The 23,074-nt window shown below is 43.7% G+C and overlaps 1 protein-coding gene across 1 annotated transcript in view; it reads left to right on the forward strand.

Annotated features, from left to right (window-relative positions):
• The window catches only part of DNMT3L (DNA methyltransferase 3 like), a 232,553-nt gene that overhangs the window by 144,118 nt on the left and 65,361 nt on the right, over positions 1-23,074 (forward strand). The window contains exon 9 of the mRNA XM_086958467.1: positions 6,861-6,936. Coding sequence (XP_086814593.1) covers positions 6,861-6,936 — 76 coding nt within the window. The remainder of the gene's footprint in view (positions 1-6,860; positions 6,937-23,074) is intronic.

The following is a 23,074-nucleotide window of genomic DNA, read 5'->3' on the forward strand; positions in this document are numbered from 1 at the left end:
GGCGCCATCGCATATCCTGCCTGCGCACTCATCTTCTCACTCTTGACCGTGGGTTGTACGCTTGCTTGGCCTCTAGGGCTCCCTGGCGTGTTGTCTTGTTCTTCCTTGCTTGCGTGGGTCTGGGGACTACCTGCGTCAGCCCCCTCGCTCTTTTGTGAGGTATCCATCGCGGTTCCCTTCTTCTAATGGGTGGTGGCTTCTCGTGCGTCCCCGGGGTCTGTCCCCTCCTGCGGTGACTGTCCTATCCCTCTGGGTGCTCTTGGGCTCTGCCGCGCTCTTTAGGGTACCTGTGCGGTGGCCGTTGGTCTTCTTGGCCCTCTGTTCCTCTGGGCGCTCCGTGGTTCTGCTTGGCACTGGTCTCTCCTGCCCACCGGTGTGTTTGCTGTATCCCTCGGTGCTGTTTCCTTGCAGTGGGAGGTTGGGGGGTCTGCTATCCCACCCTCGTTGCCATTGTAATGTGTATGGTGCCCCCAAGGAAAACGCTGCAGCCACGGTGCTGATGAACTACTTTATTTAATTATACAAGTCCCTAAAGAGCGCCGAGCCTCTGCTGCTCGTACCAGCTCTTCGCGCCACTAATCGCGCGATGCGCGCGCAGCCCAACATGGCCGCCGGCACGTCACGTTGCCTACGTGACGTGCACCCACTAGACTGCGCTACTACATGGAGTTACATTTAATATCAGCAGAGTTGGGTCCATGATCGGCAGAAGGTCCTGCCTTTACTGCTGAGTGTGGCACACACGTTTTCAGGAGTCATGCCATTGCTTACAGCCTGCTAGATCTAAGGTGTTATGCATACACACTTCCTTGGTGAATGTCTAGTGATTGCTTCTCATACCCAAGAAACTTTGGACTGGTGGTTCTTAACCTTGGTCCGGGGACCCATGGGAGTCTGTAAAGCCTACTCAGTGGGTCCACAACTGCTTGGAAAATTAAATAATATTAGCAGATGAGCCCATTGTAGTAACGTGATTTGTGGCCGTACATCAGGGATCATTTTTTGGTGTAGATGGTCAAATGATACCTGATATTTTTCTACCCTCCAGCTACCCTTCTACTGCCCGATGACTAATCGAAGTTTTGAAGTACCAGTTTCTGCATTCACACCACTTTGAATGCTTAGCAGTCTGACTTCTTTTAGGCAATATTCAACTTACGTCCTCACCAATTTGTTTTCAGAATTTCGAACGAGAACCATTCCCTTTTTGTACATTATGAGAAATGGCTATTGACCTCCTCTTAAAATTCTGAGATCATCCCAAGATTTTCTCTCCTTTCTTAGCTTCCCACCAACAACTCTTGACTCTGTAGTTGGTTTTGTTATGTAACACGACTGATCATTTTTTTGCACTAAGTTATCTTTTTCCTGAACTGTTGCAACACCTACCTGTCATTCAGAGGAAAGGTTTGTGCTGAAACACACAAGACATGGTTTGTTCAGCACATATTTTCTTGTCAATATATAAATTCAAATGAATTCATCCTTGATTTATCTTTATGCTCATGATATTTCCCAGCCTTGAAAAGGCCCAGGCCTGCACCATTACAGAGCAAAACGGGTGTTGGCTGGTTTTACGTGTTCTGAAGAAAACAGAATAAACTTACTTTACTCTCTGTCACCTCTTTATCTCCCTATAGAAATGAATGTTTCTTCTGCCTAATGCTAGACGCATGCTAGCCAATTGGTGGGATCATAGTGAAAGTGAATTACATAATTCTGTGGAAACAAATCCCAGAAATTAGTAATAACCTTGTTGAATCATATTGTGAGTGGTGAGGGATCCTGCCCTCAAGGGGATTCGCACAGCATTATTTCCGTTCTAGGATCTGAATACTCCTTATATAGATTTCTCTTAGAAAAATAATAACAACATTGGCTTTAGGTTGTGTTTGGATCTCAGTCTATCTGGTCCTCCAGTAGATTTATTTTCATTTGCATTAGACACAACTCAGCTAAGCGGGGTAACATCCTTTACAACGGAACCGTTACAATGTGGTACCGTTACAACGCAGGATTTACAACGAAAGTCGTTACAACGACTTTCGCTGGAGGGCGCTCTAGTATAGGGAATAGTTTAATTTACTATCCAACACCTTCCCTACTATCCACGAGGACTGGAGTTGGAATAGTAAATTAAACTATTCACTATCCAGCGCCCCCCAACGCAAGTCGTTGTAACGACTTGCGTTGTAAAACCTGCGTCATAACGGTACGCGTTGTAACGGTACCCGTTGTACCGTCATACATCCCAGATAAGCAGTTCTCTATAGTTTTCTTTTCTCACTGGATTATTAACTGCAGCCTGGAGTGTTATTAGATGTCATTCCTTATGGCCCAGAGGACATTGACTCCCCAGCAGCAAAATCCAAGGCAGCTTTTCTTGTCAAATAACATGTTCATGAGAACTGCAATCAAACCATGAGTGCCACATTACAATCCTCTTGGAAACAGGGTGAAATATATTGTAGCACTGTGTACTTTGATCTGTGTACTTCTTGTCTTACAATTCCTTGCCTCTAAAAGATATTACATTAGTTGTGTGCGCAACTTATCTATGGACACAGGTCAAGTCAACGATGTGAGGATCTTCCTGGTGTATCCAAACTCTGGCTTGGCCGTTCATGTTCCCAGGCTTCCAAATTTGTGTTTACGGCTGCACCAAAAAAATCCTCTGGTGCTACTTGTGTATGGAGAAGATGCCCCTCTAAATTAGATATGGGGTGTAGGATTGGATACACATGCATTTGTAGAGCTAGCTAGCTTGCACATGTTCAGAAAGGTCCACGGCGTCAATAGACAAAGCACCCCTATAGTTCTGTGGCACTCAGGTTGTGGAAAACGGCATTTGCAGCATTTCGCCACCGCGATTAGCCAAGATTTCTAGACTGGAGGGATGGGTGTTACTGGGGCACTACTTTTACCAACATTTTTAAACGTTTGTCATGTGGAAATCTTCCCCTTTCTCTAAGTACTGTTTGCAAAAAGAAGTTAGTATATCAGTGTTCAAAGGTCTGTTTAGATGCTGGCATGTTGCCCTCCAAATCTATGCTCACTGCTTAATATTTTGTGCAAAGTGCATCAATCTGCGAAGTAATAATAAGTTACTTTCCTGTAGCATATTGTACATTTTATGCCCGCCAACAGCAGATTTAGTTGCAGTTTTATAAAAAATGTCTATCCCTACAGATACAGTTAACTTCTTAGAGGATGATGGGCCTAAATTCCATGGTTAAACTGTGAAAGTTGTTTTATTTATTATGAACTTTAAATACTTTTAAGTATTAAATACTGGTAGGAAGTGACTTTGGCAGTAGCTAAGTTTGGTTCCATAAATAATGGCCCAGCTATCCACTTTTCATGTCTTGAAAACAATATAGAAGGAAAAGCATCAATTGATATTTGTGAAAGGAAAACATAGGAGTACAGGGATTTAGGGCAGTTCAGAGACATACGACTGAACTAAAAGGAGGCCAGTAAGGTTAAAAACAGTTGACAGCTCAGAAGGAGGGTATGTTGTAAACCCACTGCATTCTGTGAGAGGTTCTAAGTTACTGGGTCTTGCTTCACCAAGGTTTTTTTTCACTTTTTCTAAAGAAAGGCCACACCTGAAATATCAGTTATACTTAATGATATTGAACACATACAAAATATCTATGCAATAAAATGTTTGGCAAACCTGATTTTTAAATCATACAGATGTTTAGAAGATACTCACACTGAACAACTATATTTATAGTAAGTAACCTTTTTCAGTTTTTGAGTAGTTGTGTTTCTGTGTGGTAGGCTACATCTGTTTGCCATAATGTATGTGTTAAGAGCTGTGAATGATGACTTTGCAGCGTATGATAAACTGTCTATGACATTTGTATATCCCTAGTGTGTTGAACAATAATGTTCATTTTTGTGATAAACAATTTGGTGTCTGTGTACATGCTGGTACAACGGATCACTGACAAAATATCGACCTACAAAATATCGCCCTACAGGAATATCGATGCAAAAATATCGAAGGCAAGAATATCGACATCCTATCTACAACATGGTAAGTACAAAAATATCGAAAATATAATATAGATGTAAAAAAATCGATGTTAAAAATATCGTTTTTTTTTCTTTTAAAATATAAATCTAAAATAAAGTAAATAACACAAATAAATAAAATCAACATAGTTAAAAATATCTAATAATGTTTAAAATTCATAAATAATACATATATAATAAAAATACATTAATTAAATATATGCAGAGAATATATAATATATATGTACTTAACAATAAGTTGTAATAATTATTTTACTAATATATAAATTAATAAAAAATGTTATAAATTACAAATACATTTACAAACATAAAACAAAAACATAAATAAAAAGTAAAAAATAAAAAAAATTAAATATACTTTTGATATTTTTTAAATTAATTATATAAAACGTTGGATAGCGTAAGGGTAAAAATTACTATTCCAACTCCAGAGAGTGCAACAGTAGGGAAATCCTTGGATAGCATAGGGGTAAAAAATACTATTCCCACTCCAGAGAGAGCAACAGTAGGGAAAACGTTGGATAGGGTAGGGGTAGAAATTACTATTCCCACTCCAGAGAGTGCAACAGTAGGGAAAGCTTTGGATAGCGTAGGGGCATAAATTACTATTCCCACTCCAGAGAATGCAACAGTACAGAAAGCGTTGGATAGCGTAGGGGTAAAAATTACTATTCCGACCCCAGAGAGTCCAACAGTAGGGAAAGCGTTGGATAGCGTAGGAGTAAAAATTACTATTCCCACTCCAGAGAGTGCGACAGTAGGGAAAACATTGGAAAGCGTTGGAGTAAAAATTACTATTCCCACTCCAGAGAGTCCAACAGTAGGGAAAGCATTGGATAGAGTAGGAGTAAAAATTACTATTCCCACTCCAGAGAGTGCAACAGTAGGGAAAACATTGATAGCGTAGGAGCCAAAAAATTACTATTCCCACTCCAGAGAGTGCAACAGTAGGGAAAGTGTTGGATAGCGTAGGAGTTAAAATTACTATTCCCACTCCAGAGAGTGCACCAGTAGGGAAGAGTTGTATAGCGTAGAGGTAAAAATTACTATTCCCACTCCAGAGAGAGCAACAGTAGGGAAAGCGTTGGATAGCGTAGGGGTAAAAATTACTATTCCCTCTCCAGAGAGTGCAACAGTAGGGAAAGCGTTGGATAGCGTAGGGGTAAAAATTACTATTCCCACTCCAGAGAGTGCAACAGTAGGAAAAACATTGGATAGCGTAGGAGTAAAAATTACTATTCCCACTCCAGAGAGTGCAACAGTAGGGAAAGCGTTGGATATTGTAGGGGTTAAAATTACTATTCCCACTCCAGAGAGTGCAACAGTAGGGAAAACGTTGGATATCGTAGGGGTAAAAATTACTATTCCCACTCCAGAGAGTGCAACAGTAGTGAAAGCATTGGATAGTGTAGAAATTAAATATAACAAACTTATAAATAATTGTTGTAAATAAAATAATTAAAATATTTATTTTTAAATAACTACATCATTTTCTAATCCCCATTGATAATTACTAAAAACATAATTACAATTAAATAATTATTTAACAATAAATACAAATAAATATTAATTAATAAATATAAATAACCAAATAATATTGAACTCTAAAATAGTTTTCTAAACAAAAAACATATTAATCATGAAAAATTGATTACCAATTAAAAAATGGTAAACAGTACATTTATTTTTGAATAACGAATATTTGTTAATAAAAATTATTTTCCAATTAATAAAATAAATGTTCAATGAATACAAATTAATTAACAATAAACATTATTATTTACCAATTGCAAAAAATTAATTACCAATTAAAAAAATTAATTACCCATTAAAAATTGTAATTACCAATGACAAACCTTAATTACCATTTAAAAAAATTAATTGCAATTAAAAAATTTAATTACCAATTACAAACCTTAATTACCAATTAAAAAAATAATTGCCCATTAAAATTTGTAATTACCAATTACAAACCTTAATTACCAATTAAAAAAATAATTGCCAATTAAAATATGTAATTACCAATTACAAACTTTAATTACCAATTAAAAAAATAATTACCAATTAAAAATGTAATTACAAATTACAAACCTAAATTACCAATTAATAAAATTAATTACCAATTAACATAATTAATTACCAATTAATAATTAATTAGAAATAAAACATTTCTCAATACCAATCAAAAATAAATATTTACTTAATTACAATTAAATTACTTCCCACCCTATTCCCCTATAAACCCACAACCCGCTACAGAACTTGAACGCAAAATTAAATTAAAAATAATTTTTTTATATATAATAAATAGTGCACATATAATTTTAAACAAATAAACTACTTAACAAAAACATATAACACATACATATAAAATACATAACAACAAACAAATATCGATATTAATAACATCGAAATTAGTGACATCGATATAATTGATATCAATATTACTAACTTCGATATTACTTACATCGATATAAAAAAATTCAATATTACTTACCTTAGGGTCGATATTCTGTCCAACGATATTCTTGTCCTCAATATTCTTCACCTTCAGTATTTACAACTCGATATTATTATAGGTCGATATTAAGGAATCGATATGTTGACTGTGCACCCTGGTACAACAGTCACTTTTGTGTGATAGACTGTGCGTCCTATGGCCTAGGTGTTGCACATGTGTGTACCCACATCTTACTGAAATTATCAGTTACCCAAAATGTATAGCTAATCACCTGTGCTATACAAATGCAGTGAAATATATATTGATTAGTCACTCAATTCCCTGATTTCTATTGTGTATGTGTTTTTATTCACAGGTGCAACATTATGGTCCTGTGGACTTTGTCTTTGGTGCCACACCAAGGAATGGCACAATCTTCCCTCACTGCTCGGGTAAGAGATGCCGGTTATCATTCTCTAAACTTCCTCCTCTGTCATTTACTTGATTAGACCCTTTGGTGATGGACTAGATTTAGACAATTCTAAGTTATTCTGGTAAGTGATGATTTGCATCACCTTGCAGACATTCGCAGTTTTCAGTCATAACTGTGACTGCCAGAGATTCCTAAAATCAAATTCTATGCACAATTTGCAATGGAAATGCTCCAGCAGAGGGGATGTGGGCGCTTTTATCGTCCCCTCCAGCCTGATCTTTTTAGGGAGCTTGAAGGATAAAGAAGTAGGTATTAATTCAAGATCACAATTACAATGAAACCCATTTGGCTACACAGTAATGCTCAGAGTCGAAAATCAGGTTAAGTGTATGTTGATTTATTAAAAATTCAAAGCCAGCGTAATATAAATCAGTCACAGGAATATTGCATAACAATGCAAAATTATCAAAGGACTTCCGGCTCTACGAACAAAGTTAATTCTCAATAACAAATAAGCAATTAGAATCTCCGATCTTCCTGTTTTATGATGCATTTAAGTTTCTAATTTCTACTCTAACAAATACTAAACTAATTCCATAAAGATCCATAAGGTAAAGAAATGTGTCAGCTAGAAAACTTCAGTAAACTTTTTCTAAAATAAAGTGTTGCATAGCATATAGCCACACAACGAGATAAAGCATAGAACGTACAGGTTTAAACATCTGCTAGCCTAAAGAGTATCAGAAGTAGTCTGCATTTGTTTCTGTGTTAGAGTCTGCTCCTGAATCTATTCTGAGATCTGTTTCTGAATCTGAGAACAACACCTAGTTATACCCCAGACACCCACCTAAATCAGGACCAGAGTCCCAATTAATTCTTCTACAAACAACATTCTCTCTGGTAAGTGGCCATAATTCTTTGTCCTTCAAAAACAAGGCTAGGGGCCCAATGTAGGTAATCCCAGATTACCGATTCTTAAATACCGAATCGGTATTTAAGAACTGGCAATCGGGATTTAGGTAATTTTACCATTTTAATTACCGAATCGGTATGATTCAGTAATTACCGAATCGGTATTTACCGATTCGGTAACTGCCATTCATTCCTATGGGTCTGTAGGCCCATAGGATTGAATGTCAATTACCGAATCGGTAAATACTGATTCAGTAATTGGGGGAAACATTGAAGGGTGGCAGGATGTCACTTTGACACCCTGTTGCACCCCTCAATTGTGCATGGGTGCACATGTTGCAGACATACTTGCCCTTAGGGCATGTATGTCTGCAACATGGAACTGTTTAAAAAGCAAAAAAATGCTTTTTAAAGGGTTTTCATTATTTACTACCAACTTCTAATTGGTGGTAAATAACGAATTCTTAAACCCCTGTAGTACTGATTGCAGTGCTACCTACATGTCAAAATACAGAATCGGTAATTTTACCGATTCAGTATTTTACAGAATCGGTAAAATTACCAATTCGGTAAAAATACTGAATCTGTATTTTAACATGCCCCTACATCTCCATCTTCAAATACCGGTCGGTAACGGCCGAAATCGGCCGTTACCGACCGGTATTTGCCTTCCTACATCTGGCCCTATAACTCTTCGCCTTTGATGCACATTCTTGGACGCAACACAAGGCGCTCCATTAGGATATCGGGCGGATTGCCTCCGCCAGGGTGGCAGTGGCCACCGCCACCCAGGCGGAGGCAATCCGCCCGACAACCACTCTCGTTTTCCCCTCCGCCTGATTAGGATGGCGGAGGGGACAATGGCGGACGGAAAGACTGTCCGCCTCTTTACAGCCGCGGTCGCAAGGCGACTGCGGCGGTAATAGATTAATATGGTGGCGGTGTCCAATGTCCCCTGCATTTGCATAATCACAGCGGCAGGCACCGCGCGGTGCCTGCCGCTTTGATTATACAAATGAGTGCATTTGTATTTCACATTGTGGCGGGCGGTGCAGTGAGCACCGCCCGCCACAATGTAAACTTGAGGAATGGGCCGGCCACTGTGGCGGGCGCATCCCAATGCCAATGTCGGGACCCCCGCCCTTTCGGCGGGCGGTCCCGATCTCCGTTAGGGTGGCGGGCGGACTAAGTCCGCCCGCCATCCCAATGGGGCCCTAAATCTTGGTCTTTTATTCCACATGGAAAACAGACCTCTTTTCGATCATTAATTTTATTCACACTTGACTCCCTTCACGTTCCTATCTATTTGCACACTCTGAGCCCTTTTTCAATCTGTTTTCCTGTCTGTCTGTATTTTTTTTTAACATTGTATTTACACTATAATACACATCGAGTAGAGTTGTTCACATTTAAGACCGTTTTTAGATAATGATCAACATATTGTAACACGCAGTAATTCCGTACATATTAAAGAGACATATAGATACAGGTGTGCCCACCTCACCTCCATGTAGTTACCAAAATCCTATTGCCTAACATTGGGAATTTTCTCATGGCATGTCCTTTTTCGGGTTATCAGTCACTCAGGCCCGAATCTGAGTCCTCTGGAGGAGGGGGCACATGTATTTCCCTGAAAATGGTTCAATATCTCCCATACTCGTGTCCATTTTCAGGTCATGCCCTATTAATAAAGACTGCCTTTTCTGCCACAATGGCACTATCAAGATCACAACACCACTGCTGGTGGGAAGGTATTACTTGGGCTCCCCAGTGTCTTGCAATGTTCCTTTTGGCTCGTGTGATGCTGCGTGTTGCCCAATCCTGTGCCGCATGGTTAAGATCCGTGGGCTCCCACACATTAAGCAAACACTTCCGAGGCTCAAGGGGGACCTCAAACCCACACACCTGGGTGATCATTGTCATAACCGCCCTCCAGTATTGTGTAATGTGGGGACAGTCCCATATCGTGTGGTAGAAAGAACCAGTGAACCCGCAACCCCTCAGGCAAAGTGGCTTGTCTGCCCTCCCTATTTTGTGTAGTGTCGACCGTGTGTAATACATTCTGTGCAGTATTTTAAGTTGCTTCTTGGACTAAGCAATGTGGAACAGATGAACTAATCCTGTGTTTTGGGTGATTATGCTATTAAGGAAGCTATGGGGAAACAGGAGGTGAGGTATTAATACATTATTTGCAGCTTTTTGTAATGCTTTTAATTAACGAGCCATTAATAAATTTACTTACTTACTTTACTTATATATTTCAACCTCCCGTATTCACTACTCTGACATCTTTAGTGCAATAAGCGGTCATAATGTAGAGTCCTCAGATAGATACTTTAAATTAAACCTGGGTGGGGAACTCTGCTCCGACAACGGAGTTTGCTGAGTTTTGTTAACACTGGGGGTACGAATTTGACAAAAAAACTCAGACTCCGCCACGTGGCGGAGTTTCCCCCCTGGTACCTACCCTTAACCCCTGCCCGAGTCCTCCCCTTACCTAGATCTCGGCGCGAGGCTTTCTTCGTGCCCCGGTTGCCTCTTCAGCGCAGGAGGATTCTTCTTCTCCTCCAGTGGTCTGTAAAATGGAAACCCATTCCTGCAGCACTCGCAAGGACCGCGCATGCATGTGTATGCGTCTCAACTCTCCATGCGCTAGCGTGCGCAGCCCTCGCGAGTCCTTTTTACAGCCCACTGGAGGAGAAGAAGAATCCTCCTGCGCCGTGGAGGCAGCTCGGAGTCAGGAAGGACCGCCGGCAGAGTTAAGTTTGGTGTGGCCTAGGCCGGAGCGGAATTTCACAGGGTTTTTAGGAAACTCTGCGGCATTCCGCGTACTGCCACTGAGCCACCTCCGCCAACCCTTACTTTAAATGCATCCCACTATCAGTTTCTTATCATTGGCTAGTGCCTCATTTTCAGTAAAATACTATGTATTACATTTACTGATAGTGTTTCTGAATGGGATGTCAAGCAGTGCCTCAATGGGAAGTCTCCATGTGATTTGAGTATTCTGTGTCTATTACTGTTGAACTCAATACCACATTACACAGTAAATCAGTCTAGTATGCAATTGATGAACAGGGGAGTGTAATTATCATTCCTTGTTAACTATGGGGAGAGGATGTAGCCTGATGGCTAGAGCGGTCAACCTCGAAGCTGGGGCACCAGGATCTAGTCTCGGCAACGACGCTCAACATCCTATGGTTCTGGGCAAATCACTTAATATCCACACGCCTAACAAAAAGGAATGTGTCTCTCTGTAATAAAACTAATGCTCATGTAAAGCGTTCTGATGCCTGATACTTTCGCTATATAAAACTCTAAAACAAAAGACAAAAAAAGTCTTCACACATCTTGCAATTGCCTACTCTCTAACTATTTCTGTAAGTGTTGGCATTCCCTAGTGTACCCTGGTGCCTCTGGACTGTGGAACACTGCATTTGTGAGTGTGTCCATGAATGTGCTATGATTGCTATTCGAGGCATAGATGGTTGTCAAGGTCATGGGTCCCTATCTAGCACTATCTCAAACACCACCTATCTGCCGTCAGTATCAATGCCCCTGTGCTGTGGTCCAAACAGAACCCGCAAGCAACACCCATATCAGAATTTCTCTCGCATATCTGAATATAATGGGCCCACCATGATTGATTGATTGATTGATTGATTGATTGATTGATTGATCTCTCCATAGTTTGATCAGTTTTTGCAATTCTGTACTCATCATGTTTAGTTAGCTTTGTGTGTTTGCCTGCATGTCAAGTATGCTTAAATCATGGGTCACGTCATAGGAGTAGACATCCCATGTTAAAATGTTACAGTTATTGCATGAGCTTCTCCTGAAGTCTACTATAATCTATTTGCATTTATTCCATTATCAAGTGCACCATGTTTAACCCCTCCCCTGCTGATGACAGAACCGCTCCGTCATCAGCCGCGGTGGCGCTGTGCTGATGACGGAGCGGTTCCGTCATGGCCCGCCCGACGCGCCTGCACTGCGGCGGAATAGCCACCGCAGTGAAAGGGTTAATGGAGCTACAGCTTTAAACGCGTACTCAAATGACACCAAGAATGCAGCTTTGACATTTATCCCTCTCCAAAACAAGCCCAAGGAACAACAAAGATGATGCCAACAATTGAGATAAGAAACATCTGCCTATTTCGAAAATCCATTCCAATACTGGGGGTATGTGTCATATTTTATATTGCTCCTGATCGGTCCCCACTGTTCCACTCTACCCTATTACCGCGGCTCCCACCCAGCCGTCACAGCCAGGAAATGTATCAAACAGATGCTGGCAGTGTTGTACTTGTACTTGTACTTTGAGCTAAATGATAATGCACGGTGTCCTGGTGGTCAGTACAGGGTCAGACCACTGCTCCAAGTCTGAGTCACCAGAATCCGCATCCCCAGATCCTGTTGCTACTCCTTGCTCAGACATATGTGTGCCTGTCTTGGGGTTGACTCTTGAACAGCACACCTGCCACCGCCTGTGCTCTTTCTCTAGCTGCCTGTACTGTGATGGGTCTTTCTCGTGCATGTCTACCCTTCTGTCTGGTTTGTTGTTCTCTCAACTCTCACAGGGGTTGTGTTTGTGCGGGGGCGGGATTTTGATCGCTATCTTATCACCCTTGATCTAAACCCCGTTCTGGTCGACTGAACCTTTATTGCCTGTCATTGAGGGAAGAAAGTGCATCTCTTACCAGGTTAGGTCAATCAATAATGGACTCCGCTCGGAAGAACCACAAACTACTTCTAGCTTTCAAGGATTTATTATAAGGTTAGGGTAAGTTGCAAATACAAGCATCTCAGCATGATATTCACCAGATACATGGGTACGATTACATACATGTGCTCTCTGAAAACCCTCAGACGAGCAAAGAAAACTACCAGGACTAGTTCCAATATTAAAAGAGCTGCAAGCATAGACACGTATTGTGATCTCTCAATCATTTACAGCCGGAATAAAAGGGTCAGGTTAGGCTGTCCCTACCCTGCTCTGGATGGTATCCCTACTTAACAGAATCCCAACCTACCAAAAGGTGTCAGCGGTGAATGACTCCCTGGGGAGATCACCCACTCTTAGTATCTAGATGAAAACCTATGATCGCCAGTCATGACCCCTCTCTGCCTACCCATCCGCTCTCTAAAGGGTCCTCAGGCATCTGCTCTAACTCCACCCAGGGGTGCTGTCCCTAATACAAAAACACAATCTCATCTGAGACGCCCCTCGAGAGACGCCCCTCACGTGATGTTGCTTCTGGCTTTTTCCATGATGATCCTCATTGGGGCCTCGTGCGTTAGAGTTGACCTTGCTTCTCAGACTCTTCTCCGGCCCGCCGATACCCCTTAAACATTCCTAAACCCTCCTCCATGTCTGTTTCATTTCCCTGAACAACCTTCTATTCATTCGATGTATAATTGGATCCCCCTTCTCACTTGCAGACAGACATCTGCAGCTAGGATCCCAATTCTCATAAACTTCTAACAGAAGTTTGCAACATTCCGTCTCGGCGCACTTGGCTCATACTAATACGTGTAAATCAAGCATGGTTAAACATTTCAGGCCTACAACATTTCTCATAATGATTATTCTTCATGTTAATACTATACTTTATGATTAGGTAAGCACATCTATAAAATATAAACCTATCGAAAACAGACTAAATATCATTTAGTGCAATCCACGTCGTGCAAATGAATACCTTTCTCAACTCTTTCAGCTCTGGCCCCGAGGCCTACTTCGTTCTGTGCTTGCAGCATGTCATCCTTACATTTTAGCAGCTACACGACATGGATCAGGATTAATCACGTCTAATAAGGTTATACATTTTCACACATTTCTGCATTAGTTCCACTTCTATATAAAATCTCTAGATTAACTACACATTACAGAATATAGGCGAATATAATGTTAGCACTCATGGCATTTCTCTTCATGATTGTGCGTACTACGTGTAAGTGTGATGCACTACTACAATTCGTTCAGTTTGCGCTCTCTCAGTTCCCCCCTTTGATGACCTCTAGGGGTCATCACCAACATTTAAACTGAACTAATTGCTAGTGTTCCTCGCTTCTGTGTTTCTAGAGCCCTCAGGCTCCTATACTGATTATCTTGTATTGCAGCTAGTCTCTGTAGCTGTTCTCTCCGGGCTCTCTTCAATCTCTTTGATCTATACCATTTGTATGCCCTCACCAATCCCCACAACATGATCACACAGATCAATATTATGATGATAGGTTTCAGCACATACCATACGAAGCTCTTTCCCAAGTTGGCGAACCAACCTCCAACGTCACCCATTCCATGGCCCACTTTTTCCCAAACATTTTCTCTACTCAGGTCTTCGATCTCTTTGTGGATATTAGTTATGTTCATGATAACCTTCTCCAAGGGCTTTGAATTGTCTGGAATGTAAGTGCAACATTCCTGGACCTTCAAAGCCTTACAGACTCCGCCCTCTTTTGCTAGCAGGACGTCTAATGCAAGACGGTTCTGAAGCACCATGGCCCTTATCGATTGCATCTCTCCTTCCACCAACATTAAGGACCTAGCAGTGCTAGCAGACAATCTGTCTACGACTGTTGCCAGTTGTCTAATTTTGACATCATTGAGGATCAGTCCTAAAAGAGGAAATACGGCTCCAAATACATCTCCAACCATTTCTGCATCTCCTAGGTCTCTTCTCCCCCTCGCTGAAGCCTTGCCCTCAATGATCTCTATGTCTTGGGCATGGTATATTTTGGGGAAGATAATTGCCAAATAACATGAGCCATACCAGTTGTCAGGCAGTCTCACGTAAGCATTTCTTCCACACACAAAATATACATTTGGAATCACTTGCATTCCTTTCAAGAAATCTTTTGTATAATATTCTAAATTGAAAGCATGTTCACAACTGACTTCTCCTACGTATACATTTTCATAATACGTTTTGGCTCTGTGAAGACATAACTTTCTTCTCTGCGTTTTATCCAAAGCTATTGGACCACTACTACCCTTTCTCTTGTGTGCCTTCTCTTCTTCGGTCCAATCTGTTTTCCATTGTCCTGATTTTTTCAAAATATTTTGCCTTCTGTATCGATCATCCACCTGCCCTATAAACTTCTTCTCGACTTCTGACACCTTGCATGTCAAGTTATTCCTGCGGGCATGTGAAGTATCTAAGGTAATCCAAGGAATGAAGAACTTGGCCAATCTGTCTTCACTCTTCCAGTAGTCCCATTTATTCATCTGTTTATAATTTGGGACTTCCAGTAACACTGAATCATAATTGGAGAAATAGTATTCAAAACTATCTCTCCCATAAAATATACTAAGCAATAAGCTACATGTAATGCCATATGTCAGCGGGAGGTGATGGTATCTAATGCCTTCATCTACAGACGCCAGCAACTGCATGCAGACATAACAGTCCTTAACCTCCATGGCATCCACATATTCATACAAAAGTTTAGCATAAGCGTTTGACCTAAAATCGCCTTGGGACTCATCCATATGTAACCTACGGGCTTCTGCTGCTAATAACGCCTTCTCCTGTATGTTTTCTCCTTTCTCCCCAGCAACAGTGGGTTTTGGTGTCACTACAGACTTCTCGTCTGATACCCTTGCCTCCCTCTCATGTCCCACTACATATGAAACTGTGACTACTAAAGCTATTAGAAGTATCACTCCTACTATTAGTGTGCCTATTATACATTTGGCTCTACGATTCGGGGTGCCTGCTTCCATTTCGTCAGACAGTAGGATTCTTCTCCTTTATTCCAACGCAAAAGTTCTTTCTTTCTCTTTCCTTTACAGTCTCTTTTGCTCCTTCAGTCCTTAGAACCCCACGACTGGAAGCTGGCAACTCCTTTGCAAAAGTCCTTTAAAAGCTTTTATCACAGACAACCCTAGCCCTTCTCCATCAACTTATAGGAAGGTCCCTAAGATTCTCTGCTTCCTAGGCGCTAGGTAATCTTCTTTTTCTTGCTTATTTACAAAAGTCTTTAAGCATCTACAATTAATTTCGGACCTGCGGCTTGAATAGCATAGTTCAATATTTCCAAACGAAGAGTGTGCTCTTCATGGCTTGTTATCTTTGTTCCAAAGTCAGGGAATTGCAATTCGGTGAAAAACATGTGCTTTAACTTGCTCAGGCGGGGAGGGCTGGGGAGTGTGAAAGTTAGTGACCCTTCTGCTTCAACTCCGGGCACTAACAGCTGTACTTCCACCGTGATGATGGGCTCAGAGCTGGACACCACCACCGCTCGTATCCTCCCTGTCTCCCGCTCCAAAGACATTTGTCGCCAGATATGTCCACTCAGGGGTGGCGTATCGTCTGCTAGGCACACGTACTCTCCTTGATCTTCTTAGATCTGGTGCTTCAGAGCCCTGAGCACCTTCTTCCTGGTCTGAATCTTCGGATATTGGAGGGAGGGTTCTCTCTGGAGTCGACCTCAGGCTTGAACTCCTTCTTTGAGGCCAGCTGGCTTCTCCACGTCTTACCCTCCTGCTCCTTGTCCTCCTGCTTTGTTCTCGCTCTCTTTCAGCCTGGTCAGTATCTGATTCGTACTCCCAGCTACTTTCTCCTTCAGTAGCGTCGTCTGTTTCGCTGTTGTACTGACCGTCCTCAGGCTGATCAGACTCGTTCCCTGCTTCTTCTGGCACCTCTACAGCTTGGCTAGCCCCCTCTATGGCTTCTCGGTCCGCAGCTGGACTCCTATCCGAGAGAGGAGCTGTTTCTTCCAGAGGTGCTGGAACCCTCCGTGTATGCGACGCGTGGATCCAATTGGGCAGGCCTCCCACCTTCACTGCGGTGTTCGTGATCAGGATGATCTGATAGGGCCCTCGCCAGCGAACATCCAGGCAGCTTCTTCTCACGTGCTTTCGCACAAGCACCCAATCTCCAGGGCACAGGTCATGGCACGGGTCCTGGCACGACGGAACTTCGGCAGCCTGCACCTGAAGGGACACAGAATGAATGGCGTCAGACAGCCCCTTACAATAGTCCAGGATCATATCATCTGTGATGTTTAACAGTGCAGTAGTTGGTACAGATGGCAACCTCATTGCTCTCCCCATTAACACCTCATGAGGCGACAGTCCCGTTCTTCTGTCTGGGGTACTACGGAGGCTCATAAGGACCAGTGGCAGAGCATCAGGCCAACTCAGGGACGTAGATGAACACATCTTTGCAATTCGGGCCTTTATGGTGCTATTTATCTGCTCCACGATTCCTGATGCTTCTGGTCGGTAACTACAATGCAATTTCTGATCTATGTTCAGGGCCGCACACATCATCTTCATAAGCTCACTGTTGAAATGCGTTCCCCTATCTGATTCCAAAGAGGCCGGCACCCCGAATCTTGGGATGAGTTCCCTAAGCAGTAACTTGGCTACTGTGAGGGTGTCACACCTGCGTGTGGGGTATGCCTCGACCCATCTGGAAAATACGCAAACAACCACCAAGACATAACGGAGGCGGTTGCACCTTGGCATTTCAATAAAGTCTAACTGCATCCGATTGAATGGACCTCCAGACCTCCCTATGTGGCTCAGTGCAACTGGTGTTCTTTTACCTACGTTTAACTGCTGACAGGTCACACAACGTTGGCACACTGCTTCGGCTGCTACTCTTAATTTAGGATTATACCAGGTCTGTCTAAATACCCTCAGCATAGCGTCTCTCCCTTGGTGTACTGAACCATGGATTTGTCTAGCCATTGGGCTCACCAGCTCATTGGGTAACACTGCCCTTCCATCTGCCGAAACCCAGAAATGGGCCTCACCCATCACACATCCTGCCTTTTCCCATGTTTGCTTTTCAAAATCGGGTGCGTTTTCTTGCATGCATTTCAGCTCATCCCAAGTGTCGACAGTTTCCAATATCATGGCTAATTCAGTTCTTACATTTATTCCACCCACTTCCACCTCTGTGAAAGAGTACCCTTGTTCCGCGCAGTACCTCGCAAGTTCGTCGGCATATCTGTTGCCTTGTGACACGAAGTCCATATTTCGAGTATGAGCGGTACATTTTACAACGGCAATCCCTGCCGGACATTGCAAAGCTTCTAACAATAGACGCACAAACTCTCCATTTCGAATGGGAGAGCCTGAAGACGTCATGTAACCTCTTTGAGACCACAACTACCCGTAATCATGAACTACCCCGTAACCATATTGGCTGTCGGTGTATATGGTGACTCGAATTTGGTTGCTTGCCAGGCAGGCACGCGTCAATGCAATAATTTCGGCTACCTGAGCGGAGTGTACTCCTTCCAGGCATCCGGCTTTCACAACTCCAGTAATTGTACAAACAGCATAAGCTGCTCTCAACTGCCCTACTTCGTCTCTTACACATGAGCCATCGACAAAGAAGACTTCATCGGGGTCAGTCAGTGGCTCATCCACGATGTCGGGTCTCGGTTTGGTGCATAGTTCAGTCACATCGAGGCAATCATGGTCTGTACATTCATCATCATCGATATCACTTGGGAGAGGCATCAAGGTAGCAGGGTTCAAAACAGAGCATCTCTTGAGGGTCACGTTCTCTGCAGCAAGAATGACTTGCTCATAGCGCGTGAGCCTGCTGTTGGTCAGATGCTGTGTTTTGGTCCTGATCATCAACAGTTCAACAGAGTGGGGCACGTACACCTCTAACGGGTGCCCCATCACGATGTTCTCACAACGTTCGATACTGACACCTGTTGCAGCAACGGATTTGAGACATCCGGGCAACGCTGCGGCTACTGGGTCTAAAGTAGCTGAAAAATAGGCAACTGGTCTACGGGCATTCCCATGAATTTGGACCAACACAGACAACGCACACCCCTCTCTCTCACAACAGTAAAGCAAGAATGGTTTATCGTAATCAGGCATTCCCAGAGCAGGAGCATGACACAGGTCCTCTCTCAGCTGCAGGAACGCCATCAAACAGTCTTTGTCCCATGGTACCGGATCACTCCCCTCCTTGTGCGTCAGTTTTTGCAAGGGTTTTGCTTTCAGTGAAAAGTTGGCTATCCACTGTCGGCAATACCCCACCATCCCTAGGAACATCCTGACTTCTCTCTGTGTTTTAGGCGCATTCATCTTCATGATCGCCTCTATTCTGTCTGGTGACACCTTTCGTTTGCCTTTCTCAATTCTGTGCCCCAAGTACTGCACTTCTGTCAGGCAGTACTGCAATTTTCCCGGGGACACCTTGTGCCCATTTACAGCTAGGTGATTTAGCAAAGCAATGGAGTCCTCCCTGCAAGCTTCTTCAGTTTCTGACGCCACAAGTAGGTCGTCTATGTACTGAACCAGAACTGACTTCTGGGGCAGCACTAGACTTTCAAGATTTTTCTTCAATAGCTGGTTAAAGATCGATGGGCTCTCTGTATACCCCTGGGGGATACGACACCATGTTAATACGCGATTTTCCAGCTTAAAAGCGAAAAGGAAATGGCTATCCTCGTCCAATGGGATCGAAAAGAAAGCCTGACAAAGATCTATCACAGTGAACCATTCGGCTTGAAATGGTATCTGAAACAGTATCACTGATGGATTCGGTACCACTGGACAACATGAGACAACTATGTTATTAATCTTTCGGAGGTCCTGCACTATTCGGAATTTCCCATTTGGTTTCTGCAAACCCATAATCGGGGAGTTACATGGGCTACCCACGATTTCCTTCAGTATTCCCTGCTTAATCATGGACTCGATCACGGGCTTTATACCTGCAATCGTTTCTGGAGTCAATTTATATTGGGGTGTTATTGGAAACTCGGCATGCGGTTTCACTACAATTTTCACTGGGTCCACTCCCTTGACCAGTCCGATCTCTTCCCCAGTGAAATCCCACACTTATGGTGCTACGATCTCTCTCAGATCCCATGGGAGCTCATCCACGGTCAAAGTGGGATACAGCTCCACACATATTCTTGAATTTGCGACTTTGAAGTCCGCATCGTCATCATTGGTCAACACCTCCACTCCCTGTGGTGTGCAGTATATTGTACAATTTAATTTGCACAAAAGGTCTCTTCCTAACAGACATACAGGACTAGAATCGCAAACCACAAACTTATGCTCATCGCTGTATTTCCCTATTTTCACCTGCACTGGTTCTGTCAATTGGCTAGTCATTCTCCTGTTTGCGACCCCCACCACTTGAATGGTCTCTCCAGACATGGGCAGGCCTGGAACTGCGGCTGATCTTATCGTGGATCGAGTGGCTCCTGTGTCCACTAGGAATGTCGTGGGGCACCCTGCCACCTCGGCCTCAATGTAGGGTCCCCTTTGGTCCACATCTAAGGCTGCCCCGAGGGTACAGTCTTCTCTTTCCACTCTCTATCCTGTTAATGGATCGACGTAATAGCATTCCTCTCCTCCTACAAACAGAGGCATCTGTCTATATGTCTTACCCATAGTCCCTACTCTGGGTGGTTGAGGGAACTGGGCTCGTGGGGGTGGGGTCCCCCCTTTGAGCACCTTTCCTTGGTAGGGTGTTACCCCTCTCGCCGGAGTACACTGAACCTCTTCCTCCTCTACCTCCTGTTCTCCAATTTCGACGTTGTAGGGACACTCGCGTTTCCAATGCCCCACCTCGTTGCACTGGTGGCATCGAGTTGTTTTCTTCAATGCGGCTATATCCACCCTTGGTCTAAAGGTGGAGTTCTCCTCATTGCCCTTGTTCTGGCTATACTGTTTCTTACCCCCAGTTCCTGTTCCCTGTTGCTGCTGCTGCTGTCCACCCTTACCAGCTGACTGCATCTGCACCACCATCAGTTTCTCTTTTAGCTTCTTTGCCTTGGAGTCTATCTCATCACAGCAGTACCTGGCATATCTCAGAATTTCATCTAAAGGTTTATTTTGCCAACAAATCAAGTGTTGCTGAATCATTAAACTAATATCCGGTCTTAAACCCAAGACAAACTTAGACACGAACTGCCCTATGTCTTTCGGGTCCATTACATCCAACCCGCTATATTGTTTAAACGCTTTCAGCAATCTCTCGTAATATTCATGAACAGTCTCCTTGGGTTCCTGTCTAGTTCGATCTATTTTGACCCAATCTATGTCCTGCATTGGCACCTTGTCTTTCAGCCAAGTCATCACTCTCTCGTATTTTACCATTACTGTCTCGGATGGCCCATTGGTCCGTGGATCCCTCTCTGGTTCTGCTGTGGGCCACTCGGCACTAACCTTACATGCGGTCCACAGGTCTCCTGGTACCACTATATCAAATAGTGTATTCAGATCTATCCACAGTAGCTTGGAGATTTTCACGAACCTCTCCACTTGCTTATACCACTCGACGGGGTTCTCCCTCAATTTTGGGAAGGAGTTAGTAAAGGCTGCTAAGTCCCCCCTACTCCATGGCACATGTACATAGTTCCCATTTGCAACCTCACGCAAAGGGTATGCCTCTACTCTCTGTAGTCCTCCTGGTGACATGCCAAGCATGCTTCTCCTTACGGTCCCTTTCTTGGACCACCTTTCTTCCCATTTATCCAGGGCCCTCCACGTCCGTATTCCAGTGATCAGTTCCCTTATGTGTGTTTTCAATCCTATTGTCCTTCTCTCATCTAGGTCTCGATCTGAATAGTGTAGCCTGTGGTTACCCTGTAACGCTTTGGTCCGTGACAGGTCCACCATATATTTGCCTGCTAGTTCAACTAATTTCTCATGGATTGTTCTCGCCTTCCGGGTGATGTCCTTCGCCATGAACAGTATTTCATCCTGCTCATACATCTCCATTCTTTCTAGAGGCAAGGTACCGTCTACCATATCATCCAAATCTGACTTTAAGCTGGCGACATCGAGTCTCTTGGCTTTTATCTCAGCTCGCAGTATGTCTTTCGAAGGGGGTTCACTGGCCTCTCTACCATCCCAACTCCGAGCCCTACGCTTGGGCTCAGGAGAGTTAAGGAGAGTCCTCCCTTCCTCCCATCTCTCTAAATCCCATGCTCGGCCATCCTGCCTGGGGAGGTGATGAAACACGGGCCTGTTTCCCCCTATCCCATTTTGTCCATTCTCTCTGGCTCCCCTTCCTTCATGGCAAGGTTCTCCGTGGTTCTCTACCCTGTCCTTATTCTCTCGTAGTCTAGTGTCACTCAGTATCTGGTAAGACCCTTCTCTGCTCCTCATATCCCCCGGACTGTGTTCCTTTCCGTAATCACAGGGATCATGGCGAGACCTCTCGCAACTCCCGTTCTGTCCACTATTCCCAGATACATAGTGGGTGCACTTGAAACTGTTTCTATACTCTTGAGTTCTCCTGTCTCCTTCACTGTGTATTGGGCGGGACACCCCCCCACACTCAGGGCTCCTATTTCCCAGGTCTGGTCTACCTCCACCCCTGGAATGATGGGTGTCTCCCCTACTGTCCTGACCCCTCCCGTCCCACTCCGGACTGCTCTCATCAGCCCCGCAGTGAGTCCGGGTTCTGCTATCTTGGCTTTCCCTTTCAGCTTCTGCTGCTATGATGCTCTTGTGAGCCTCTACGGCCTCATCCCATTTCTTCATATACTCGCTTAGCTCCTGAAAGGATTTCCGTCCTGATCCCCTCAGATCCTCTGGCCATCTAGGGCCCCCCGGATCTCTGGTTTGATCTCCTGCTGTATGTACCGGGGTGCTCCAATCCCTTGGCCTTGGCAGCTGACTTGGAGAATTGATCATGTCATTCCTCCTTGCCATCTCTGCTCTCTCCCTGTCCCTTCGTACTTGTTCCTCCCCTTTCTGTCTTTCTGGGTCATAAATCGATACTATAGGGCCTATAGTAACAGGTACTTGCAGGGCATCTGGTAGTGCGTAAGATGTGGCACACTCCGTTTCCGGCACCCGTTGTACCACAAACCTTCCGACCACCTGCTGCACCGGACTAGGTTGGGACAGTTCCTTCTTTGCAGTGGGATCCCAATCGGTAATGGGAAGCGGTCTATTCTCCCCTATGCTGCCCCCCCCCCCTCCACTAGTCTCACCATTTCCTGTCTCTTTGTTATACGGGGGTGGCCTATCTGTCAGTAACCTATTTATCAGGCTGTCCTCTGTCTCACTCTCATCATCTTCTTCTAATGGGCTTTTGTTTCCTGGCACTTCTAATACTGGGTACAATTTGTTTACTTCAATGTTATGCACTCTCCATCTTTTAGCATCCGCATCCCATTTGGCATCCTGCACTGCTCTTACCGATCGTTTCACCCTCTCCTGTCGTCTATTCAGGTTTCTCTCGTGTGCTGCCCTAATCCAGGCATTGAGAGCTTCAAACTGGGTCGGTCTA

Source organism: Lissotriton vulgaris, chromosome 2_1 (assembly GCF_964263255.1).
Source record: "Lissotriton vulgaris chromosome 2_1, aLisVul1.2, whole genome shotgun sequence".
Taxonomy (NCBI): domain Eukaryota; kingdom Metazoa; phylum Chordata; class Amphibia; order Caudata; family Salamandridae; genus Lissotriton; species Lissotriton vulgaris.